The sequence below is a fragment of the Pristiophorus japonicus genome, chromosome 4 (genome assembly GCF_044704955.1).
Source record: "Pristiophorus japonicus isolate sPriJap1 chromosome 4, sPriJap1.hap1, whole genome shotgun sequence".
Taxonomy (NCBI): Eukaryota; Metazoa; Chordata; class Chondrichthyes; family Pristiophoridae; genus Pristiophorus; species Pristiophorus japonicus.
Genome location: NC_091980.1, coordinates 243,354,137 through 243,381,195, shown reverse-complemented (window position 1 = coordinate 243,381,195; position 27,059 = coordinate 243,354,137). Strand labels below are relative to the sequence as shown.

Genomic DNA, 27,059 nt, shown 5'->3' with positions numbered 1-27,059 from the left:
TTGTATAACCCATGTAAACGTTTAGTGCTAGCTTGCGATGCGTCTTCATAAGGGGTCGGGTATGTGTTACAAGCTAACGAATCGGGAACATTGCAACCGGTCACCTATGCATCCAGGAGTTTGTCCAAGGCCGAAAAGGTCTACAGCATGATTGAAAAAGAAGCTCTGACACGCGTTTACGGGGTTAAAAAAAATGCACCAGTATCTGTTTAGTCTCAAGTTTGAGCTAGAAACTGACCATAAGCCGCTCATATCGCTACTCTCAGAGAGCAAAGGGATTAATACCAATGCCTCTGCCCGCATCCAAAGATGGGCACTCACGCTGGCTGCATACAACTATGTAATCTGCCACAGACCAGGCACAGAGAACTGCGCTGATGCTCTCAGTCGGCTACCATTGCCCACCACTGGGGTGGAAATGGCACAGCCTGCAAACTTGCTCATGGTGATGGATGTATTCGAAAATGAAAAGTCAGCCGTTACGGCCCGCCAGATCAGGACCTGGACCAGCCAGGATCCTTTACTGTCCTGTTTAAAAAACTGTGTCCTCCATGGGAGCTGGTCCAGCGTTCCAGCGGAGATGTATGAAGAGATCAAGCCTTTCCAGCGGCGCAAAGATGAAATGTCCATACAGGCGGACTGTCTTCTGTGGGACAATTGCGTGGTTTTGCCTAAGAAAGGCAGGGAAATGTTCATACGCGACCTACACAGTACCCACCCAGGCATAGTAATGATGAAAGCTCAAGGCAGATCCCATGTGTGGTGGCCCAGCATTGACTCAGACTTAGAGTCGTGCATGCGCCGATGCAACACTTATCTCAACTGAGCAATGCACCCAGAGAGGCACCGCTAAGTTTGTGGTCATAGCCCTCCAAACCTTGGTAGAGGATACATGTTGACTTTGTGGACCCGTTCCTAGGCAAAATGTTTTTGGTTGTTGTGGATGCTTATTCATAAATGGATTGAATGTGTAATAATGTCTGTAAGCACGTCCACTGCCACCATCGAAAGCCTACAAGCCATGTTTGCAATGCACGGCCTGCCCGATGTCCTTGTCAGCGACAATGGGCCATGCTTCACCAATGCTGAATTCAAGGAGTTCATGACCCGCAATGGGACCAAGCACGTCACATCTGCCCCGTTCAAGCCCGCATCCAATGGTCAGGCAGAATGGGCAGTCCAGACCATCAAGCATAGCTTGAAACGCGTGTCGGAAGGCTCCCTGCAGACCTACCAGTCCCGAGTCATGCTCAGCTACCGCACCAGACCCCAATCACTCACCGGGGTTCCCCCAGCTGAGCTGCTCGTGAAAAGGGCACTCAAAACAAGGCTCTCTCTTGTACACCCTGATCTCCATGATCATGTCGAGGGCAGGCGGCATCAACAAAGCCTGCATCATGATCGCGCAAACTTGTCACGCGACATTGAAGTCAATGACCCTGTATTTGTACTCAATTATGGACATGGTCCCAAATGGCTTGCTGGCACTGTCATAGCCAAAGAAGGGAGTAGGGTGTTTCAGGTCAAACTTGCCAATGGATTAACTTGCAGAAAACATTTGGACCAAACCAAACTGCGATTCACAAACAGCCACATGCAACTCGATGAGGATACCACCAACTTCGACCCTCCAACATACACACAAGTGGCAACTGACATTACTGTTGACCACGAAACTGAACTCATCATCCCCAGCAGCCCGACAAGGCCAGCTGCCCAGCAGCCCAGCGAAGAACCAATCAACTCACTCACACCTGCATTTGTACCGAGACGATTGACAAGGGAGTGAAAAGCCCCAGATCGTCTCATCCTGTAAATAAGAGTACTATTGACTTTGGGAGGGAGTGATATTATGTATGCAATCCCAGGCAACCTGTATAATACCGCCACCAGAGGGCTTACCTGTTGGAGTCCCAAGGCCTCCCACGCTGTACCAGCACTCTGGAGTCTGAATAAAGGAGCTAAGGTCACACTTAATCATTGTCTACAGTACTCAGTTGTATTACTTTATTATGAGCATAACACCCTCCCTATAGCTCCTTGATTATCCATTATTAGGAAGTTTTTTTTGTCTTCTACCATGAAGACCGATACAAAATATTTGTTCAAAGTGTCTGCCATTGCCCCATTCCCCATTATTAATTCCCCAGTCTCATCCACTGAGGGACCAGAAGTGAGGTAGAGATGGGTGTCATCAGTGGGCATGTGGAAACTGATGCTGTGTTTTCGGATGATATCGCCAAGAGGCAAGCCAAAGATAGATTCTTGGGGGACACCAGAGGTAATGATGCAGATTCGGGTAGACAAGCCGTTACAGGTGACTCTCTGGCTGCGATTAGATAGATAAGAATGGAACCAGATAAGTGCAGTCCCACCCAGCTGGACGATGATGTAGAGGAGCTGAAGTAGAATAGAGTGGTCAACCATGTCAAAGGCTGCAGGCAGGTCCAGAAGGACGAGGAGAGATAGTTTGCCTTTGTCACAGTCACAAAGGATGTAATTTGTGACTTTGATGAGAGCCGTTTCAGTACCGAGGCGACGAGAAATGGCAAGGTCGAGGAGGCGGCCGTGAATATGGGTTGGGGAGTTTACATGGAGGGAGAGATTAAGAAAGGATAGGAAGCCAGTGAACTTAGATTAGAGACAGCATGATGAATTGAGATGGAGGTTGAAATCACTGAGGATGAGAGATGAGAGGGGTGGAATAAGGTAAGATGCTCAAAGGGGGAAAAAGTGCCGGAGGAGTAGGGGGACAGATCCAGGTATGATTTGCTGATGAGAGCCACACCAGCACCACAGTGGTCTGAGCGGGGCAGGTGGTGGAATCTATAGCCACGCGGGCAGGCTTCATTTAAGGGTGAGGTGTCATCACCCCTCAACCAAGTTTCTGTCAGGGCCACGATGTCGTGCAATCATCCATGATAAGCTTATGAATGGCAAGGGCCTTGGTCGCAAGTGGATGGACATTCTGGAGGGAGATGCAGAGAGGGTCAGTGTTGGTTGCCCCACTACTAGTGCCCACTGGGCCAATGCTGGGGGGGGGGGTGAGTTGGACGGGGAGGAGATTGGCAAGGTCAGCCCCCAGTGGGCGTGCTGGGTGGGAAGGTCGGCCAGAGAGTAGGATGAGACAGTTGGGGTTGCTGCTTGTAAGGAGGCAGCGTTGAGTGGCTCGATGGGCCCGTCATAGGATGCCAAGAGAGGCACAGTGGAAAGCTGTAGACTTATCTAGGAGGGAGGACAGTGGCAGGAGAGTAGGCAGGTCTAAGAGTGATGAAGGATTGGGGTAAGGATTTGGGAGGGCAGAGTATCCGAGAGAGGAGAGATGAAAGGAGGGGTGACGACAGGAGAGAATAGTCAGGGAGGGATAAAGAGAAAAGGAAAGACGGGGAAAAAGTGGAAAAGTATTGAATGGCTTGGAGTGGCAGCCAAAGTACACACGTGAATGGACACAGGAAAAGCTCAGGTTACATAGGCCTGTTTAAATGTAGTAGTTACTGGGATACAATAGTAGGGAGAGCAGGGTCAGTCAGAGATCCCATGGGCATACGAACAATGACGGACAGGTAAAGACCATCGGGTCCATCGAGCCTGTCCCACACAATTGCGATACCTTGTGCATCACAATATATACACTCCACCCCACCCGAAACTAGGTGATCTCCTGGGAGAGACAAAAAAACAGATAAAAAACCCAGGCCATTTTGGGAAATTCCTCTCTGACCCATCTAGGCAATCAAAACTAGTCCAGGATATCACTCTGGCCTTGAAACCCTGCAGTAGCTACCTCTGTAAGAAGTGATCTCCGCCCCAGCCAGAAACAGGTCCAGCTCTCGCTTGAAGGAATTCAGCGAATCAGCTGAAAATAGAACTTAACTGCATTTTGTGATAATGTTTTTGAACGTGTAATAATGCTTTTGTTTAACTATTATATGATAAAAGTTACTACAATGGGTATAAGCTTAGCTCACCATGGTACAAGCTGAGAAGCGAGGCATGATGGTAAATTAAGCCAGTATTATGTTAACTGCTATAATGTGCTGAAATAGTGAGAATGCTCTTTTAGGTTAGAATCCAGGATAGAGTCAAGGACAGAATGTTAATTAGCTACGAAATTAGACAAAGGGTCTGCAGCATATATCATTCCTTATTGCTAAAGTTGCAAGACCAAGCAAGATAATGAACTATGTGTAGTTGTTTGTGTCGATGCTCCCAGAGGAGAATAGCTCATTTTGCAAAAAGCAGAAACAGGAAGGATAGCAAGATAACTGTAGACTGTGCTATTGAAGGTCAAAGGATGTTTGAATTAATAGCAGAAATGTTAGAATGAGATGTGAGCCTAGGCATCTGCAAGCTGTCACGGGTATTTGTGAGGGAAAAAGGATATAAAAGAAGCAGCATTTGAACACTAAAACAGCACGAACACAGAGAAAGATAAGAACACGCAAGAAAGAGATGGTGCCGCAGTCACTCAGAGGGTCCACTGAGGTTTCTAGGAACAGACTGTTGACTATCGCCTTGTTAAGTATTACTTCTTTGTACTGGATGTAAATACTTAATCAAATCTGTTGTGCTTATAAACAATATACTTGTGCCCATCGTGGTTTGTTGTGGTCAATGTTATATATGTAAACTTGTATTTACTCTGTACAGCCACCAGATGGCTCATCCCCTGGAGTCCCAAGGGATCCCATAATCCCTTGGGAGCACAGGTATTTAAGGAGGCCTCACAGATTGGAGAGGCACTCTGGAGACCTGCAATAAAAGACTAAGGTCACACTTTACTTTGAGCTTACAGTGTTCAGTCTGACTCTTTCTCCATATACAACAGTCATGGACAAGTCTCATGTCAGATTAAGCTGACAGATTTTACACAGCATCCACTGCATGAGACTGCAGGCTGTTCATAGAAGCCCACTATTCTCTGGGAAAAGAACCACCTCCTGACATCTAACCTGGATCTAACCTTACACAGCATAACTTTGTGACCCTGGTCCTCCCTAATGTATTTAATTGAAACAAACTGTCAACTGGAACATAATCTATTCCCTCCATTATCTTATAAACCTCAATCAGATCACCTCTAAGTTTATACTTCATTCACTAAAGTGTAGAGGCCGATCTTGATAACTAAGATGCTTTAAACTGGGAATTAGACTAGTGGCCCTCCTCTGCACCTTTCCAAAGCCTCAATATTATCCAACATGTGAGGCAACCAAAACAGGACACAGTATTCCAAGTATGGCCGAAGGACAAAATAGTATGTCTCATCTTATACTCAATCATCCTATGTGTACACCCCGACACCCTATTCGCTCTAGGTATCACTTCATGGCATTGCTCAAAAAAAGATTAAAAACCCAGGTCAACTTGGGGGCAAAAATCTGGGAAATTCCTCTCCATCGCATCTAGGTGATCAAAACTAGCCCAGGAGATCACTCTGGCCATGAAATTCTCTGCAGTACCTACTTTCTGTAAGAGGTGATCGCCGCCGCAGCCAGAAATAAATCTAGCTTTCGCTTGAAGGAATTCAGTGAGTCTGCATCCACCACATGAAATGGCAGCTTGTTCCAGAGGTCAACTATTCTCCAGGAAGAGAATTACCTCCTGATATCTAACATAGATCTAGCCTTCTACAACTTAAATTTGTGATCCCTGGTCCCGTCTAACCTATTTAATTGAAATAAATTGTCAGCTGGAACACCGTCTATTCCCTTCAGTATCTTATGAACCTCAATCAGATCCCCCTTAAGTCTACGCTGCTCTAAGGTATAGAGTCCCAACTCTTTTAGCCTATCTTGATAACCTTAGACTTGGAATTAGTCTAGTGGCTCTCTTCTGCACCCTTTCCAGAGCCTCAATATCACCCATCATGTGAGGAGACCAAAATTGGGCACAGTATTCCAAGTCCGGCCTGACTACGGTCTTGTATAGGATAAAACAGTTTGCCTCGTCTTATACTCAATTGTCCTATGGATACATCCCAACACCCTATTTGCTCTAGCTATCGCTGCACGGCATTGCTCATGCACCTTTAAGGATGTATGCACTAGAATGCCCAAATCTCTTTCTACCTTCACCATCTTTACTGCCTTTCCCTGGAGGGTATATGATTGTTCAGCATTTGCCGTGCCCCCATGCATAACACTGCACTTATCTAAGTTATAGATCATTTTCCAATTTTGAGCCCAATCTCCCAACACATTAAGATCTGCCTGAAGCAGACGAGCATCTTCTACAGTTCTGACACTCGCACAGATCTTTGTATCATCTGAAAATTTGTAAATTGTGCCACCAACCCCTAAATTCAGATCATTAACAAAAATAGTAAAAAGCAACGGTCCTGTAATATGCGTTCTTTGCTTAAGAATTCATTGCTATTAAGAACTAGTTGGTCTATTAGCAAAGGTTTAACAATCACACTACAGATTACCAGTTCATCTACCAGGCTCACAAACACCTGTGTAAGATTTTAAAATCTCTGGCATTAAATTGACAGCAAGACCGATTCTTTTAAAACAATTTGGAACAGTTTATTAAACACACACACATGCATGTCTATCAGAGGAACAGCAGTCGTCAGCTATCCTATGGATCTACTTAGTTACAACTGATACAATGATGTTACAATGATGATTAATAAAAAAGGTATACTTCACTTCCCTCTGGCAAAGCACATGACCTGCTTCTTGGTCTGTAGAGGAAGGTCCTGCTTTTGCCATGTGCTTAAGAAAAGAGAGACCCAGCAATCTTTGGCTCGGCTTTTTATATCCCTTAAGGCCATTGTTTCTCAGAAAGCCTCAGGATTGGGTATTGTTTCCAGGGCCGTTTCTGATTGGCTTCTCCTCATACATGTGTCTGTCTGGAGGCCCGGTGCCATTCCTTGATTAGGTTAATGGCTTTCCAATTCTAGTTTGGCGTGTTTCAATGCCATGCTTCCTTTGTTCCTTGGGCTCTGCCCAGCCAGAGGAGACCATGAACTTGGGGAAGTTATCCATTTTGTGTCTTTCAAAACTGCAGCCTTTCCGTATAATCTACATTTTTAACATTTATATATATATACAAAATCAGTTTTATTACTAAACACACTTTTATTCTTACACCTGTTTCATCTTGGGTCCCCTGAACCCAACTGGCTGGGGTTTTATTGTGTCTTGTAAACATCACGTGACTGGCTAAACTCACAACTCAACAGCTCTACAAACCTGTGAGCATACATTACAGGTCCCAACACTGATCCCTGCGGGACACCACTGGTGACCGGTCTCCAAACAGATCCAAATCCATCGATAACTATTCCTTGCCTGCGTCCTGCCAGCCTATTCTGAATCCAACTCAATACATTTCCACTAATATCAGAGGTCCCGGTCTTATAGGGAAGCCTCTATGTGGTACCTTGTCAAAAGCTTTTTGGAAATCTAAGTAGACAATGTCTACTGGGCTTCCCTCGTCCACCAACTTTGTAACTTTTTCAAAAAATACAATAATACAATTAGATTTGTGAGACATAACATCTTTTTTTTAATGAAGCCATGATGGGTGTCCGTAATATGTTTCTTCCTATCCAAGTATTCATATATATTACTTCCCTTCTGATTCTTTCAAGCATCTTACTTATTACTGATGTTAAACTGATGGGCTTATAGTTACTCGGGTCTGCCTGGACACCTTTTTAAAAAATGGCAACTACATTAGCCTCCTTCCAATCTGTAGGAACCATTCCAGAGTGCAGTGAGCTATTAAAAATACAGGCCAGGGGCTCGAACAGCACATGTCAAATTTCCCGGAGGACCCTCGGGTGGATATCATCCAGCCCAGCTGCTCTATCTATTTTCAAGTTCTTAATCCTTAGTAAAATAATATGCTTATCTATTTTAATATTACTAACAAAACTAATATTATTAAATTCTAATATTCGAGCATCATAGAAATATAGAAACATAGAAAATAGGTGCAGGAGTAGGCCATTCGGCCTTTAGAGCCTGCACTACCATTCAATAAGATCATGGCTGATCATTCACTTCAGTACCTCTTTCCTGCTTTCTCTCCATACTCCTTGATCCCTTTAACCGTTAGGGCCATATCTAACTTCCATCTTCAAGGGTGAAGACTGATGCAAAGTATGCATTTAATATTTCCGCCATACTTAGTGAATCCCGTATAACCTCTTCTTGAATATCCTTCAGTGACCTAATACAGACTTTGATAGTTCTCTGACTCTTCACATAACTAAAAAAGCTCTTCCCATTACTGCCACAGTTGTCTACAATCCTTTTTCCATTAGCCTTTTTGATGATCTAATAGCAGCCTTCGTTTGTTCCTTATATTCAACCCTATTTATTTGAGTGTTAAATGTATTAATTTATAGAAACATTTCTGTTTACATCTTATTTGTCTTTTATTACATAGCCAGTCAGCCACCTTGGCTTTTTCTTACCACATTTCCTTTTTATGATTTTGGGTACATAGTAGAAAGAAATCGAAAGGTGACATCACAGCCAAGGGGGTAAGTGATTGGCTGGTGATTGGTAAGTAGGTGTTCTTTTTCTTTTCTTTATCAGTAAGTAACCTTTTAGCATTGCTGTTGCCAAATTAAGTTAATCTAGGGGTTAAGTCATGGCAGGAGAGCTCGGACATGTGTTATGCTCCTCCTGTACTATGTGGGAAGTCAGGGACGCTTCCGGTGTTCCTGACAACTACATGTGCGGGAAGTGCATCGCCTGCAGCTCCTGACGGACTGCATTGCGGCACTGGAGCTGCGGATGGATTCACTCTGGAGCATCCACGATGCTGAGAATGACGTGAATAGCACGTTTAGTGAGTTGGTCTTACCGCGGGTAAAGGGTACACAGCCAGATAGGGAATGGGTGACCAACAGGAAGAGCAGTGCAAGGAAGGTAGTGCAGGGGTCCCCTGCGGTCATTCCCCTGCAAAACAGATACACTGCTTTGGGTACTGTTGGGGGGATGACTCATCAGGGGAGGGCAGCAGCAGCCAAGTTCATGGCACCGTGGATGGCTCTGCTGCACAGGAGGGCAGGAAAAAGAGCAGGAGAGCTATAGTAATAGGGGATTCAATTGTAAGGGGACTAGATAGACGTTTCTGCGGCCGCAACTGAGACTCCAGGATGGTATATTGCCTCCCTGGTGCAAGGGTCTAGGATGTTTCGGAGCGGGTGCAGGGCATTCTGAAAAGTGAGGGTGAACAGCCAGTTGTCGTGGTGCATATAGGTACCAATGAGATAGGTAAAAAATGGGATGAGGTCCTACAAGGCGAATTTAGGGAGCGAGGAGCTAAATTAAAAAGTAGGACCTCAAAATTAGTAATCTCAGGATTGCTACCAGTGCCACGTGCTAGTCAGAGTAGGAATCGCAGGATAGCTCAGATGAATACGTGGCTTGAGGAGTGGTGCAGAAGAGAGGGTTTCAAGTTCCTGGGACATTGGAACTGGTTCTGGGGGAGGTGCGACCAGTACAAACCAGACGGTCTGCACCTGGGCAGGACCGGAACCAATATCCGAGGGGGAGTGTTTGCTAGTGCTGTTGGGGAGGAGTTAAACTAATAAGGCAGGGGGATGGGAACTTATGCAGGGAGACAGAGGGAAGTAGAATGGAGGCAGAAGCTAAAGATAGAAAGAAGAAAAGTAAAAGTGAAGGGCAGAGAAACCTAAGGCAAAAAGCAAAAAGGGCCACATTACAGCAAAATTCTAAAGGGGCAAAGTGTGTTAGAAAGACAAGCCTGAAGGCTCTGTGCCTCAATGCGAGGAGTATTCGGAATAAGGTGGACGAATTAACTGCACAGATAGCAGTTAACGGGTATGATGTAATTGGCATCACGGAGACATGGCTCCAGGGTGACCAAGACTGGGAACTCAACATCCAGGGGTATTCAACATTTAGGAAGGATAGACAGAAAGGAAAAGGAGGCGGGGTGACATTGCTGGTTAAAGAGGAAATTAATGCAATAGTAAGAAAGGACATTAGCTTGGATAATGTGGAATCGGTATGGGTGGAGCTACGGAATACCAAGGGGCAGAAAACACTAGTGGGAGTTGTGTACAGACCACCAAACAGTAGTAGTGAGGTTCAAACAAGAAATTAGGGATGCATGCAATAAAGGTACAGCAGTTATCATGGGTGACTTTAATCTAGATATTGATTGGGCTAACCAAACTGGTAGCAATGCGGTGGAGGAGGATTTCCTGGAGTGTATTAGGGATGGTTTTCTAGACCAATATGTCGAGGAACCAACTAGGGAGCTGGCCATCCTAGACTGGGTGATGTGTAATGAGAAAGAACTAATTAGCAATCTTGTTGTGCGAGGCCCCTTGGGGAAGATTGACCATAACATGGTAAAATTCTTTATTGAGATGGAGAGTGACACAGTTAATTCCTGAACTTAAGGAAAGGTAACTTCGATGGTTTGAGGTGTGAATTGGCTAGAATAGACTGGCAAATGATACTTAAAGGTTTGACGGTGGATAGGCAATGGCAAACATTTAAAAAGCACATGGATGAACTTCAACAATTGTACATCCTTGTCTGGAGTAAAAATAAAATGGGGAAGGGGGCTCAACCGTGGCTAACAAGGGAAATTAAGGACAGTGTTAAATCCAAGGAAGAGGCATATAAATTGGCCAGAAAAAGCAGCAAACCTGAGGACTGGGGGAAATTTAGAATTCAGCAGAGGAGGACAAAAGGTTTAATTAAGAAGGAGAAAATAGAATACAAGAAGAAGCTTGCCGGGAACATAAAAACTGACTGCAAAAGCTTCTATAGATATGTGAAGAGAAAAATATTAGTGAAGACAAACGTAGGTCCCTTGCAGTCAGATTCAGGTGAATTTATAATGGGGAACAAAGAAATGGCAGACCAAATGAACAAATACTCGGGTTCTGTCTTCACGAAGGAAGACACAAATAACCTTCCGGAAGTACTAAGGGACCGAGGGTCTAATGAGAAGGAGGAATTGAAGGATATCTTTATTAGGCGGGAAATTGTGTTTGGGAAATTGATGGGATTGACGGCCGATAAATCCCCGGGGCGTGATAGTCTGCATCCCAGAGTACCTAAGGAGGTGGCCCTAGAAATAGTGGATGCATTGGTGATCATTTTCCAACAGTCTATCGACTCGGGATCAGTTCCTATGGACTGGAGGGTAGCTAATGTAACACCACTTTTTAAAAAGGGAGAGAGAGAGAAAGCGGGTAATTATAGACCGGTTAGCCTGACATCAGTACTGGGTAAAATGTTGGAATCACTTATTAAGGATGAAATAGCAGTGCATTTGGAAAGCAGTGACAGGATCGGTCCAAGTCAGCATCGATTTATGAAGGGGAAATCATGCTTGACAAATCTTCTGGAATTTTTTGAGGATGTAACTAGTAGAGTGGACAAGGGAGAACCAGTGGATGTGGTGTATTTGGACGTTCAAAAGGCTTTTGACAAGGTCCCACACAAGAGATTGGTGTGCAAAATCAAAGCACATGGTATTGGGGGTAATATACTGACATGGATAGAGAACTGGTTGGCAGACAGGTAGCAGAGAGTCGGGACAAATGGGTCCTTTTCAGAATGGCAGGCAGTGACTAGTGGAGTGCCACAGGGCTCAGTGCTGGGACCACAGCTCTTTACAATATACATCAATGACTTAAATGAAGGAATTGAGTGTAATATCTCCAAGTTTGCAGATGACACTAAACTGGGTGGCGGTGTGAGTTGTGAGGGGGACGCTAAGAGGCTGCAGGGTGACTTGGGCAGGTTAGGTGAGTGGGCAAATGCATGGCAGATGCAGTATAATGTGGATAAATGTGAGGTTATCCACTTTGGGGGCAAAAACGCAAAGACAGAATATTATCTGAATGGTGGCAGATTAGGAAAAGGGGAGGTGCAACGAGACCTGGGTGTCATGGTTCATCAGTCATTGAAAGTTGGCATACAGGTACAGCAGGCGGCGAAGAAGGCAAATGGTATGTTGGCCTTCATAGTTAGGGGATTTGAGTATATGAGCAGGGAGGTCATACTGCAGTTGTACAGGCCTTGGTGAGGCCTCACCTGGAATATTGTGACCAGTTTTGGTCTCCTAATCTGAGGAAGGACGTTCTTGTAATTGAGGGAGCGCAGCGAAGGTTCACCAGATTGATTCCCGGGATGGCTGGACTGACATATGAGGAGAGACTGAATCAACTGAGCCTTTATACATTGGAGTTTAGAAGAATGAGAGGGGATCTCATAGAAACATATAAGATTCTGACGGGATTGGACAGGTTAGATGCGGGTAGAATGTTCCCGATGTTGGGGAAGTCCAGAACCAGGGGACACAGTCTTAGGATAAGGGGTAGGCCATTTAGGACTGAGATGAGAAACTTTTTCACTCAGAGAGTTGTTAACCTGTGGAATTCCCTGTCACAGATAGTTGTTGATGCCAGTTCATTGGATATATTCAAGAAGGAGTTCGATATGGCCCTTACGGCTAAGGGGATCAAAGGGTATGGAGGGAAAGCATGAAAGGGGTACTGAGGGAATGATCAGCCATGTTCTTATTGAATGGTGGTGCAGGCTTGAAGGGCCGAATGGCCTATTCCTGCACCTATTTTCTATGTTTCTATGTTAACCCTGACACCGGGCAGACAATGCAGCCTTCGAGACTCACACCCTCAGCGTATGTATCCCCCTAACTATACTGTCCCCTATCACTACCACATTTCTTTTTGCTCCCCCCACCTGACCCTGACCCACAGTGCTGTGGGTCGTTTGTTCATTCTCCCTGCAGTCCCTGCTCTCGTCTACACAGGGAGTAAGAACCTTGTACCTGTTGGACAATTGCAAGGGCTGAGGCTGCTCCAATACTACATCCTGGGTCCCCATACTTGCCCACTTCTGGACGGGTAATCAGCCTCCAGCGCCCAGCAGGGGTTTTCGGAGCCGGTTTTGTGGAGGTGCGAAGTAGCACCGCCCGGAAGAGCTGCGCCGGTGTGTAACGCCCCTGGTTGCGACACCGACATGCTTTTTGGCTCCTGTCCAACCCGTACGCCCCGAAGTGTGTCCCGCTGTGAATGCCGGGGAAATCAGGTGGTCCAATTATACTGACTGCAGATAGGTATGTAATGCAGCCCTAAGGTGAGTGTGATTATTTTAGCTTTTAATTGTTTTTGCGAATAATGTTGTAGTGGCGTGGGCTATGTATTGGGAATGTTTTTGTGTTTTTTTTTTCAGGTTTTCTTTTTTCCCCCAGACATCTCTCAGAGCACTCTCAGGGGGAGCGGCCTAGAATGGGTCAGGGGGAGGATCCTAGAATAGGTCAGGGGGAGTGGCCTAGAATGGGTCAGGGGGAGGGGCCTAGAATGGGTCAGGGGGAGGGGCCTAGAATTGGTCAGGGGAGGGGCCTAGAATGGGTCGGGGGAGGGGCCTAGAATAGGTTTGGGGGAGGGGCCTAGAATGGGTCAGAGGGAGGACCCTAGAATAGGTCAGGGGGAGTGGCCTAGAATGGGTCAGGGGGAGGGGCCTAGAATGGATCGGGGGAGGGGCCTAGAATAGGTTTGGGGGAGGGGCCTAGAATGGGTCAGGGGGAAGGGCCTCGAATGGATCGGGGGAGGGGCCGAGAATGGGTTTGGGGGAGGGGCGATGATTGTTTTCGTAATACGGTGGGTGTGAAGTTTTGCCCGCTGTGATTGGCTTGCTGTCGGTGATGGTTATGAAAGTTTGGCCGCGGTGATTGGCTCGCTGCTGCCAGTGTTGAATCTCGAGCTGTTTTCCTTGCGCCGTCAATGTGGAGCATGAACGCGCCGGTCAGGTCAGTTTTTGCCGCTCATCACAGCGGTGTCTGAGCGACACGGGACACACTTACACATTCACACCAGCCTCTGTCCCTCCCCACAGACCCATTTGTAACCAGGCCTCAGCCTGTGTGAGAGAGGGCTTTGGAGTAACCATTCCCTGTGATTATTTAGGACCATCATCAGCCCCCCATGTGTGTGTAATATCCTCAGTTTCCATCTCTCATTCCCGTCTATAAAGCTCCCAGAAACCAGCCCACTGCGTGATATCTGTGTCAACCACCTCCCCTGTCCATAATATCTTCAGAAACCAACTTGTCAATGGGTAATCTACCTCGACTGTGTATTGGCTCCTGCAACCACCCCAGGTCTGATAATCAGCCTCACTATCTGTACAATCTCTCGTTACCAGCTCATGTGTGTAATGTCCTTGGTATCCAGCCATATCATACCCAAAAAACACATCCCGCATCTGTAATATCTTCAGAAACCAGTTTCATTGACAGCCATGCCTCTAATATTTTTGTTAACCAGGCAGAGTGTATGCCTGGCTAACCTATTTCCTGTGTGTAACAGTCCTGTTCACATGTACTCTGCTGACACCTAAATCGAGTATCTATTTCTCTTGACCCCTCCACTGCCACTGGTGCTGTCAAACTGTTGTCCAATATACAGTCTTGGATGAGCTGCAATTTCCTCTGATTAAGAAGATTGAAGCCATCGGGGAGAAATTTGGGAGCGCACAGTTTGGGGCACTAAATTTTAAAAGTTTGAAAAATTAGCGCCAGGCGATAGTGTTTTAAAACTGTTTGGGCTGAAATTGCGGTCGGAGGTTTCCCACTTGCAATTGCCTCCGACCTGAAACATTTCTACGAAAGTACCTGATGGTCTGGGCAGAGCGTGGGATTCCGGTGGGGAGGCCTTCTCTTCCCGCACTGCTCCAGTCCTCGAGGTTCCCACACAGAAGGTACAGTATTCCACAGCTTTCTCATTAATCGTAATGAGAACTCCGTATCTATGAGTTCTCATCGCTATTAATGAGAAAAAAAACAAACACACTAAACACATGTAATAAAAAATAAAAAACACACCTCACATAATAAAAATTAAAGTTAATAAATATATTAGAGAAATTTTTTTCACGAGTTTTTAAAAAGTTTTTTTATTTATGGTTAAAAATAAATGTAACGTAGTGGGCAGGGTTTTTAAAAATAATGTGTTTTTAAAATTTTATTTAATTATTTTTTTAAATGTTTTTAAACTCTTACGCCTGTAGAAGTAGCCTATATGCCTGCTTTTATCAGGCGCGAGACTTTTGAGGACATTTGCTGGGCAAGATATGGGTAAATCCCACAATCTTGCCCTTGCAAATGTTCTCACACCCGATATGCGTGAGATCTGTCAAACTCCAACTTGACAGATCGGAAAAGCCGGTTTTCAGCGCATGCGCATTGTGCGCTGAAAACCAGCTTTTGCGATGCCTTCCCGTGTCCGTAGACACTCAGTATGGACCCGGGAGGCCGGAATTTCCACGGCCATTTTTAAAATTTGGCATTTGCACTCCGGGAAGGAAGTGGAGTGCTAAATCAAGTGCTCCACTTCCTTCCCGGAGTGCAAGAGGCATCAGGCGGGGCGGTACTTGTGCAGTACTACACAATAGGCCATGGAAGCTGCCGCATTGGAAGGCTCCTTCCCTCCCTTAAAGGGAAGGACCATCGCTGCAGGCTCTGCAAAAGAAGACTTACCTTTCCCCTCAGCAGCAGCCATGATCCGGCCCGATCAGAGTACCGCCGCTACAAACATCCTGCAGAATATGGCGGCAGTCTATCGTCTCCCCACACCTGTTCGGTAAGTTGTTAGCGCCCCAAATGGAGTCGCTAAGGCCAGTTTCTAGGCCAATGTCTTTGCCCCCACAACAAATTCCATATCCTTGCCCCCTCTTTGACTACTATGTTAGATTGAATCAGACTATTTGCAACCTTTAACCATATTTAACCACGAGTGGAGCTTCCAGCTCCCAACCCACTCTTCAAATAGACTATCAACTTCCATCTTCATAACATTGCACCCCCTCACAACAGAATTGTTAAATGTTACTGTTTGTTAAAGAATGTTATGTTCGGATGTTATAATTATGCTAACTTTTTGTGTTTTATTGTAAATATAATTTTTATCCTATCTTGAAAAGCATTATTTGCCTCAAACATAAATTGCAGCTGATGTTAACAGGCCTTATACATGCACTTGGATTTTAATAAAGCATATTGGTGGACGCGTGAAATTTTTGTACTATGTACGCTTAAATCATGAAAATACCTGGCAGCACAGTCCTTCCAAATCTGCATTGTGATCAGAGAGAATATTTTGAGCTGTATAATATAAGGGTAAAGTTCTGGTAGTTAAAGGCTGTCTTACTGGTGGTAACATTAGTGTGAGCAACTTAGTGATTTTTACTATTATGTATCAATACCAATACACTAAATAGACCTACTGAACATTTAAAAATGTAATTTAAGCATAATAATTTTTCCTTTATGCCAAAATGTAATAGAAATGTGCTTTGACATCAAAATGTTCCTTCTCAAATTTTTTGTAAAGGTGGGATGTAGGTGTTCATGTTTTTAATTGAACATTTCTCTATTTAGTGGGCAATTTGTTATAAAATGTATCCCAAAAGATTACCAGTAATCTGTACCATTGACATCTGCTGTTGTTCACATAAGAATTTTTTTTAAAAACAGGATACTCCGAAACCATGCCGCTGAACTGAAGATGATTTTTTTAACATTCATCATTATTTATGTCACAATACCGTTTGCCTTCAAAATGTGTCCTATTATTGTGACAAAAATTGTCTATTTTAATCTTTGTAAGTATAAATTATTTTCATATCTTAATTATAGCAACTGTTTTAGAATATAAAATAAGCATGCTATTTTGTTTACCCCATTCATTTCCTAAATACGTTGATACAACAACATTGACTCTGGACCCCATGAAGTCTCATGGCTTCAGGTCATGAATGGGCAATCTGCTGATTGCCACTTACCACCCTTCCTGAGCTGATGAATCAGTACTCCTCCATGTTGAACACATTTGCAAGGAGTACTGAGGGTAGCAAGGGCACAGAATGTACTCTGGGTGGGGGATTTTAATGTCCATCACCAAGAGTGGCTCGGTCGCATGGCTACTGACCGAGCTGGCCGAGTCCTGAAGGAGCTAGCTGCCAGATGGGGCCTGCAGCAGGTGGTGAGAGAACCAACATGAGGGAAAGACCTACCTGACCCCGTCCTCACCAATCTACCTGTCGTAGATGCATCTGTCTATCACAGCATTGGTAGAAGTGATCACTGCACAGTCCTTGTGGAGACGAAGTCCAGTCTTCAAACTGAGGATTCCCTCCATTGTGTTGTGTGGCACTACCATCGTGCTAAATGGGATAGATTCAGAACAGCTCTAAGCTCAAATCTGGCATCCATGAGGTGCTGTGGGCCATCAGCGGCAGCAGAATTGTATTCCACCACAATCTGCAACCTCATGGCCTGGCATATCTCTCACTCTACCATTACCATCAAGCCAGGGGACAAACCCTGGTTCAATGAGGAATGCAGGCCAGGAGCAGCGCCAGGCGAACGTAAAAATGAGGTGCCAATCTGGGGCAGTTGCAAAACAGAACTACATACATGCTATAGACAGAGCTAAGCGATCCCTCAATCAACGATCAGATCATAGCTCTGCAGTCCTGCTGCATCCAGTTGTGAATGGTGGTGGGCAATTAAACAACTAATGGGAAGAGGAGATTCCATGAATATCCCTGTTCTCAATGATGGCGGAACCCAGCAAGCAAGTGCAAAAAGCAAGGCTGAAGCATTTGCAATCGTCTTCAGCCAGAAGTGCTAATGGATGCTCCATATCAGCCTTCTCATGAGGTCCCCACCATCACAGGAGCCAGTCTTCAGCCAATTTGTTTCACTCCACGTGATATCAAGGAGCGGCTGGATACAGTAAAGGCCATGGGCCCCGACAACATCCGGCTGTCATGCTGAAGCCTTGTGCTCCAGAACTAGCCATACCTCTAGCCAAGCTGTTCCAGTATAACTACAACACTGGCATCCACCCGACGACGTGGGAAACTACCCAGGTATGTCCTGTTCACAAATAGTAGGACAAATCCAATCTGGCTAATTACTGCCCCATCAGTCTACTCTCAATCATCAGCAAAGTGCTAGACGGTGTCGCCGACAGTGCTATCAGCGGCCCTTACCAATTACCTGCTCACTGATGCTCAGTTTGGGTTCCGCCAGGACTACTCGGCTCCAGACCTCACTACAGCCTTGGTCCAAACATGGACAAAAGAGCTGAATTCCAAAGATGAGATGAGAATGACTGCCCTTGACATCAAGGCAGCATTTGACCGAGTGGGGCATCAAGGAGCCTTAGTAAAATTGATGTCAATGGGAATTAGGAGAAAAACTCGCCACTGGCTGCAGTCATTCCTAGCATAAAGGAAGATTTGTCCACATCAGTTATCCTGAGTGCAATGCCAAATTAACGATAGATTTATGCTGTTAACTGGCAACCATAAGGAACAGGGTTGAAATTTGCTGCTCATTTCAGAAGGACTGAAGGCACGCAGCCACAAATAAACTGATCATTAGAACAGTTTGGTTTACTTTTGAACTCGGGACTCAGAAGTAAAGTCACCCAATCCTGTTCTATAACATTTAAAAACATAGAATGAGAAAAGGCCATTAGACCCACCAAGTCACTTTATTCCACAGACAATGCACTACTCACAAGAGAAAGTGGATAGTATAATCCCTGAAGATAATTAAGTGAAACTCCAGAATATCAATTCAGCCCCAACATTTTATGCAATCATAGTAAAAAATATCAATGTTGTTCATTTTAAAAACTGGTTAGTGATTATATATCAATTACATATGATTTGATTTATAACAGGAATTGCTATATCCAAAATTCAACATCATCATTGAGATTTTAATTTTTCTATTACAGTGCAACGACCATTTATTAATTTTAAACAACCTGCAAACTATTTACTGAACCATACTCTAAATTTATATCTCACTCCTGAAGAAGGAATTACAGTAGGGGTTTGGTAAGTACCAGATATTGAACAGTCATACAGAAAACTCTAATAGACTAATGTACTTGTCAAGCAAAATCATATTTCTTTAAATTAAACGAGCTATTTTTTGATTGCTGCAGAATGTTGTTTAAATTGCATGGACACTTACATTTGTATAGCACTTAATCATATTTCTCAATACAATGAATTACTCTCAAGTGTATTGATTGTTGTTACGTAGGCATATGTGGCAGATGTTTTCATGTAAGAAGGCCCTAGAAACAATGAAAAGAGTTTTATGGTGTTGGTTTAGGGAAGAATGTTTCCAAAAATGATCTTTCTGCTCTTCCTCGATACTGCTGTTAGATCTTTACTATCCAACTGAACCGCTGGAGACTAGGGACACTGGGGCTCCATTTCATGTTTCACCTGAACCTCTGATAACTTGAAGAGTTGTGGATCTTCATTCCACTTAGTATTGCACAGCTGCTTCCCCTGGCTCCACATTCAGGAAAGTATTTTTTCTTAATTACCCTTTTAGTGGCAGCCTCCAGCGGTTCCTTTAAAGACCATGTTAGGCTGCATGTAGACTTGGTTATCATGATTTTAGTGGGCCCGGCGTGGCTGGCGATTTCTGGCAGGTGTCCTGAACTGGGCGTTTGACCCCTTATTTGCATATGCAAAGGACCTAATGCCTGTTTCAAGCACACACCCTGGGCGCCAATACTTAAGCCTTTACCAATATGGCGGGTGGCGCACTTCCTGCTCGGCGTATGCGAGCATTTGCCTTACGTCATATTGGATGCCTAGGCACCCATTTTACACTAGTAACACTGGCACGACATCAATGAATTTCTAGGCCTTGATCCCTTCAAACCATAAACATTCAGATTGGGTAAAAGTATTGGATTAAAAAACATTAGTTCAGAGAATGATGGCTTCCCTGTATGAAAATTAAATAAATACAAACTTACGGTATCAAATGGATCCTTCCTTCCCAATGAACTACAACTGAAATCAAATTGTGACTGTCTTTAACTTGTGGGACACAACATTTATTTGGATAGTTTTGGATATTTTAATCCAAAACAAATCTTTTCCCCCTTTCAAGCAACACCTAAAAGCAGATGATATGGCCATTTATTTCACCATGCTGTGCATAAATCAGCTGCCAGGATTCCTACATCACAACAATGACTGCACTATGACTGCATTTCAAAAGTATGTCATTGACTGTAAAGCATTTTGGGATGGCCTGAGGTTGCAAAATGTGCAAAATAAATGCATTTATTCATTCTCATTTTCCTTCTCTCTCACTAGCTTACTAATCCCAGTGTAGTTGGGATATGTGTACTGGCTTCTCATATGATTCCATAGTCCTGGGTGCCTCAAGGTTCCATCCTTGACTCCCTCCTATTCTTTTTCATGTTGCTTTTTGGTGACGTTATCTATAGCATGGCGTCAGGTTCCATATATATGCTGATGACTTTGAGCTTTACCTCTCGACCACCACCCTTGATTCCACAAACCTTACTGTGCTGTTTGATTGCATGTCCCATGTGAAAGTGGATGATCCAGAACTTCGTCAGCTTAATATATAAAAGCTATTGTATTTTACTGAAGTCAGTAAATCTACATCTTCATCCCCGGTTCCATCCCCCTCTCCAGTCACTCGCAGGCTTATCACAGTGCATAATTTTGGTGTCCCATTTGACTGTGACCAGAACTTGAAACCTACAATCTATCCATCATTAAAACTGCTATTTCAATCTCTGTAACATTGCCTGCTTCCTCTCTATCTCACCTACAACAAGACTGAAACTCCCATCCATACCTTCATTGTTACCAGGCTGAAAATCTATTTGTTGACTACCCAAGTTTACTCGACACAAATTCTAATTTGTGCAACTACCCCTCCCCCTGTTTGCATCCCATCTATCCTAGCTGGGACCCCAGCTGTTTACATTGTACATTAATGATTTAGATGAGGGGATTAAATGTAGTATCTCCAAATTTGCGGATGACACTAAGTTGGGTGGCAGTGTGAGCTGCGAGGAGGATGCTATGAGGCTGCAGAGTGACTTGGATAGGTTAGGTGAGTGGGAAAATGCATGGCATGAAGTATAATGTGGATAAATGTGAGGTTATCCACTTTGGTGGTAAAAACAGAGAGACAGACTATTATCTGAATGGTGACAGATTAGGATAAGGGGAGGTGCAATGAAACCTGGGTGTCATGGTACATCAGTCATTGAAGGTTGGCATGCAGGTACAGCAGGCGGTTAAGAAAGCAAATCGCATGTTGACCTTCATAGCGAGGGGATTTGAGTACAGGGGCAGGGAGGTGTTACTACAGTTGTACAGGCCCTTGGTGAGGCCACACCTGGAGTATTGTGTACAGTTTTGGTCTCCTAGCTTGAGGAAGGACATTCTTGCTATTGAGGGAGTGCAGCGAAGATTCACAAGACTGATTCCTGGGATGGCGGGACTGATATATATCAAGAAAGACTGGATCAACTGGGCTTGTATTCACTGGAGTTCAGAAGAATGAGAGGGGATCTCATAGAAACATTTAAAATTCTGATGGGTTTAGACAGGTTAGATGCAGGAAGAATGTTCCCAATGTTGGGGAAGTCCAGAACCAGGGGTCACAGTCTAAGGATAAGGGGTAAGCCATTTAGGACCGAGATGAGGAGAAACTTCTTCACCCAGAGAGTGGTGAACCTGTGGAATTCTCTACCACAGAAAGTTGTTGAGGCTAATTCACTAAATATATTTAAAAATGAGTTAGATGTAATCCTTACTACTAGGGGGATCAAGGGGTATGACGAGAAAGCAGGAATGGGGTACTGAAGTTGCATGTTCAGCCATGAACTCATTGAATGGTGGTGCAGGCTCGAAGGGCCAAATGGCCTACTCCTGCACCTATTTTCTATGTTTCTATGTTTCTAAAACTAAGTCCCATTTACTTATCTTTCTTGTCCTTGTTGGCCTCTACGTGCTCACCAACTCCACAAAGGATCAATTTCAAAATTATTGTCTAATTTCCAAAATCCTCCATTACTTTTTCCCAACCTAATACTGCAACCTCCTCTGGTCCTCCATCCTTCAATCTCTGGTCCACTGTGCATTTCCCCATCATTGGTGATTGAATTTTCAGTTATTATAGCCCTGCATTTGCATTCTCTTCTTCAACTCCTTCACCTTGCTGCGTCTGTGCTCACCTTCAATGTTTCCTCAAACCATATATTTTTAAAATTCATTCACAGGATGTGGGTGTCGCTGGCAAAGCCAGTATTTATTGCCCATTCCTAATTGCCCTTGAGAAGGTGGAGGTGAACCGCTACAGTTTTTTGAGTGGCTTGCTAGGCCATTTCTGAGGACAGTTAAGAGTCAACCACATTGCTGTGGATCTGGATTCAGATGTAGGCCAGACTGTGCAGGGCAGAGGAATTCCTTCCCTAAAAGACATCAGTAAACCAGATTACTGATACTACCTTTTTAATTATAGATTTATTTAATTAACTAAATTTGAACTCGTGTCTCATAGAAACGTAGAAACATAGAAAATAGGTGCAGGAGTAGGCCATTCAGCCCTTCGAGCCTGCACCACCATTCAATACGATCATGGCCGATCATGCAACTTCAGTACCTCATTCCTGCTTTCTCTCCATACCCTTTGATCCATTTAGCCGTAAAGGCCAGATCTAACTCCCTTTTGAATACATCTAACGAACTGGCCTCAACAACTTTCTGTGGTAGAGAATTTCACAGGTTCACAATTCTCTGAGTGAAGAAGTTTCTCCTCATCTCAGTCCTAAATGGCTTACCCCTTATCCTTAGACTGTGACCCTGGTTCTGGACATCCCCAACATCGGGAACATTCTTCCTGCATCTAACCTGTCCAATCCCGTCAGAATTTTATATGTTTCTATGAGATCCCCTCTCATTCTTCTAAATTCCAGTGAATATAAGCCTAGTCGATCCAGTCTTTCTTCATTTGTCAGTCCTGCCATCTCAGGAATCAGTCTGGTGAGTTTTCGCTGCACTCCCTCAATAGCAAGAATGTCCTTCTTCAGATTAGGAGACCAAAACTGTACACAATATTCAAGGTATGGTCTCACCAAAGCCCTGTACAACTTCAGTAAGACCTCTCTGCTCCTATACTCAAATCCTCTCGCTATGAAGGCCAACATACCATTTGCCGCCTTCATCGCCTGCTGTACCTGCATGCCAGCTTTCAATGACTGATGTACCATGACACCCAGGTCTCGTTGCATCTCCCCTTTTCCTAATCTGCCGCCAGTCAGATAATATTCTGCCTTTATGTTTTTGCCACCAAAGTGGATAACCTCACATTTATCCACATTATACTGCATCTGCCATGCATTTGCCCACTCACTTAACCTGTCCAAGTCAGCCTGCAGCCTCTAAGCATCCTCCTCACAGCTCACCGCCACCCAGCTTAGTGTCATCTGCAAACTTGGAGATATTACATTCAATTCCTTCATCCAAATCATTAATGTATATTGTAAATAGCTGGGGTCCCAGCACTGAACCTTGCGGTACTCCACTAGTCACTGCCTGCCATTCTGAAAAGGACCCGTTTATTCCTACTCTTTGCTTCCTTTCTGCCAACCAGTTCTCTATCCACGCCAATACAGTTCCCCAATACCATGTGCTTTAATTTTGCACACCAATCTCTTGTGTGGGACCTTGTCAAAAGCCTTTTGAAAGTTCAAATACACTACATCCATTGGTTCTCCCTTGTCCCCACTGTATTAGTTACATTCTCAAAAAATTCTGGAAGATTTGTCAAGCATGATTTCCCTTTCATAAATCCCTGCTGACTTGGACTGATCCTGTCACTGCTTTCCAAATGCGCTGCTATTACATCTTTGATAATTGATTACAACATTTTCCCCACTACCGATGTCAGGCTAACTGGTCTATAATTCCCTGTTTTCTCCCTCCTTTTTTAAAAAGTGGAGTTACATTAGCTACCCTCCAATCCATAGGAACTGATCCAGAGTCTATAGAATGTTGGAAAATGACCACCTGATCATTAGTCCAGGGCTCTGGTTACTCGTCCAGTAACATAATCCCTATGCTACCGTAACCCCTATGCTACTGTACTGTACTCTTTGGCAGTACATTTGATCGCTTCTCTCAATTCTAATTTCTGAACCCCCTCAACTTTATGAAGAGCCTTTGGCTGTTTTACTGTGTTAAATATGCTATTGTCAAATTAAAGTGGCGGTTGTAGTCGTCATAGAAACATAGAAACATAGAAAATAGGTGCAGGAATAGGCCATTCGGCCCTTCTAGCCTGCACCGCCATTCAATGAGTTCATGGCTGAACATTCAACTTCAGTACCCCATTCCTGCTTTCTCGCCATACCCCTTGATCCCCTTAGTAGTAAGGACCTCATCTAACTCCTTTTTGAATATATTTAGTGAATTGGCCTCAACAACTTTCTGTGGTAGAGAATTCCACAGGTTCACCACTCTCTGGGTGAAGAAGTTCCTCCGCATCTCGGTCCTAAATGGCTTACCCCTCATCCTTAGACTGTGACCTCTGGTTCTGGACTTCCCCAACATTGGGAACATTCTTCCTGCATCTAACCTGTCTAACCCCGTCAGAATTTTAAATGTTTCTATGAGGTCCCCTCTCATTCTTCTGAACTCCAGTGAATACAAGCCCAGTTGATCCAGTCTTTCTTGATTGGTCAGTCCCGCCATCCCGGGAATCAGTCTGGTGAACCTTCGCTGCACTCCCTCAATAGCAAGAATGTCCTTCCTCAGGTTAGGAGACCAAAACTGTACACAATACTCCAGGTGTGGCCTCACCAATGCCCTGTACAACTGTAGCAACACCTCCCTGCCCCTGTACTCAAATCCCCTTGCTATGAAGGCCAACATGCCATTTGCTTTCTTAACCGCCTGCTGCACCTGCATGCCAACCTTCAGTGACTGATGTACCATGACACCCAGATCTCTTTGCACCTCCCCTTTTCCTAATCTGTCACCATTCAGATAATAGTCTGTCTCTCTGTTTTTACCACCAAAGTGGATAACCTCATATTTATCCACATTATACTTCATCTGCCATGCATTTGCCCACTCACCTAACCTATCCAAGTCGCTCTGCAGCCTCACAGCATCCTCCTCGCAGCTCACACTGCCACCCAACTTAGTGTCATCCGCAAATTTGGAGATACATTTAATCCCCTCATCTAAATCATTAATGTACAGTGTAAACAGCTGGGGCCCCAGCACAGAACCTTGCGGTACCCCACTAGTCACTGCCTGCCATTCTGAAAAGTACCCATTTACTCCTACTCTTTGCTTCCTGTCTGACAACCAGTTCTCAATCCATGTCAGTACACTACCCCCAATCCCATGTGCTCTAACTTTGCACATCAATCTCTTGTGTGGGACCTTGTCGAACGCCTTCTGAAAGTCCACATATACCACATCAACTGATTCTCCCTTATCCACTCTACTGGAAACATCCTCAAAAAATTCCAGAAGATTTGTCAAGCATGATTTCCCTTTCACAGTATCCTTTTAAACACTTTGGGCTGGAGTTTCCTCTCATATCGCCCATTTACTGCCCGGATACCGGCTGGCGGTAAATTCCACAGTCATTACCACCAGGCAGTATTCGATACTGTCTGCCCATATATTACCGCCCAAATACCGTCCAAAATGGAAGTTTCATCATTAAGGTCCGTTTACCACCGGACCTTAATACCCTCCTGAAAAAGCAGATCTTACTGGATCTTAAGTGGGAGGTATGGACACCGATCTGACAGGTTTGTTTGATATTATATAGATCTTTATAGTACTCCAGTTTTTTAAAAATAGATTGTAGTATTTTCTAGTGTTAGGCAATAATATAAATGGTCTAATAAAGCCATATTTACTCCTTTAGTATCTCTCACTCACTAATCTCACCCACATTAGTCTCTCTCTCACCCCCCAGTCTCTCTCCCCCCAGTCTCTCTCTCAACCCCAAGAGTGATCTCACCCCCACCCCCCGCACACTCAGTGATCTCACACTTCCCCCCCCGCCCCACCCCACAGCGATCTCAGGCCGGCAGTCTCTGGCCCCCCGTCGGTGCTGCTCGGGGGCGGGTAGAGCTTGACAGCTGCACGCGTGCTCACAACTTGGGAGCCGAAGATTCCCGAGTCAATCGACCTCCTCTGCCGCACACCGCCCGCTTCATTTCGCTCCCGCACCGCTTCGCCGCCGCCGCCGACATGGAGCGCCCGAAAACCGTGGGAACGCGCAACAGCGGCATTCCGGCGGTTGAAAAAGACGCAATCGCCAGAACACCGCTAACGATTGGGCGGGGCAATTTAAAAGGAAAATCCAGCCCTTTGTCTAGGAAGAATATATCATGAGAATAGAGAAGGAAAATAGTTATGTTTATCAGAAAACATTTTCCTTGATATAATTAATATTTGATTTTTAGCAGAATTAGATTTTTTCTTTCATTATGAATAGGACTCCTTTTTCTAGGTATACTATACCAGACAAGAGGTGGCAGGAAGCTAGCGGGAAGGACCAGCAATGGTATGAAGCCGCACTAGGAGATGATAATCCAGTAATAGTTTATCTCCATGGGAATGGAGGCAGTAGGTGATGCTATTTCTAAATGCACAAATGATTACTTAATAATTAGAGTATCACTAGAATCTGTATCACATTAACTAGTGTTTAGTAGACTCACATATTGGTGTTTACAGTTATATTTCTGTGTAGTAATTAAACATTTTGTTAATTAAATTTAGAGCTGAAGGACACAGAGTTGAATTGGTAAAGGTAATGAATACTTTGCTTTGATCAGTGCATATGTTCCTAGTCTCTGTAACGACTCTAGAAAAAAATAACTAAGTTGCTTGCCTGTTTTCACCATGTAATTCATATTTATAACCTTTATAGCTGTCTTGTTAAAAGTTAGATAAAAATATCAGTATTTTGTAGATTTGTTCATCTTGCATAAAACATTGAGATATTTATCAAGAATATTTAACAAGAATTTGTTTAATCTAATAGCGGCAATACTATAAGAGAAACTCTTGATACTTCAGGTAACTTACAACTGTACTTTCAAATTCTCAATTGCCTAGCCTTTGGCATTGCATTCTCCACAATAATTTGCAGCTGTTTGTCCACTCAACCACTGC

At 44.3% G+C, this 27,059-nt stretch overlaps 1 protein-coding gene across 7 annotated transcripts in view; it reads left to right on the top strand.

The window, feature by feature from the left end:
- Nucleotides 1-13,648: 13,648 nt before the first annotated feature.
- The window catches only part of LOC139262325 (lysophosphatidylserine lipase ABHD12-like), a 41,462-nt gene continuing 28,051 nt past the window's right edge, over nucleotides 13,649-27,059 (top strand). For 5 of the 7 annotated variants that reach the window (XM_070877495.1, XM_070877494.1, XM_070877496.1 and 2 more), the window contains exons 1-5: nucleotides 15,351-15,619; nucleotides 16,513-16,640; nucleotides 18,791-18,893; nucleotides 26,392-26,511; nucleotides 26,664-26,694. In XM_070877495.1, coding sequence (XP_070733596.1) covers nucleotides 15,435-15,619; nucleotides 16,513-16,640; nucleotides 18,791-18,893; nucleotides 26,392-26,511; nucleotides 26,664-26,694 — 567 coding nt within the window. In that variant the 5' untranslated portion in view covers nucleotides 15,351-15,434. Of the gene's footprint in view, nucleotides 13,789-15,350; nucleotides 15,620-16,512; nucleotides 16,641-18,790; nucleotides 18,894-26,391; nucleotides 26,512-26,663; nucleotides 26,695-27,059 lie in introns of those variants that run through there. The other 2 variants (XM_070877497.1, XM_070877499.1) reach the window with 2 other exon arrangements.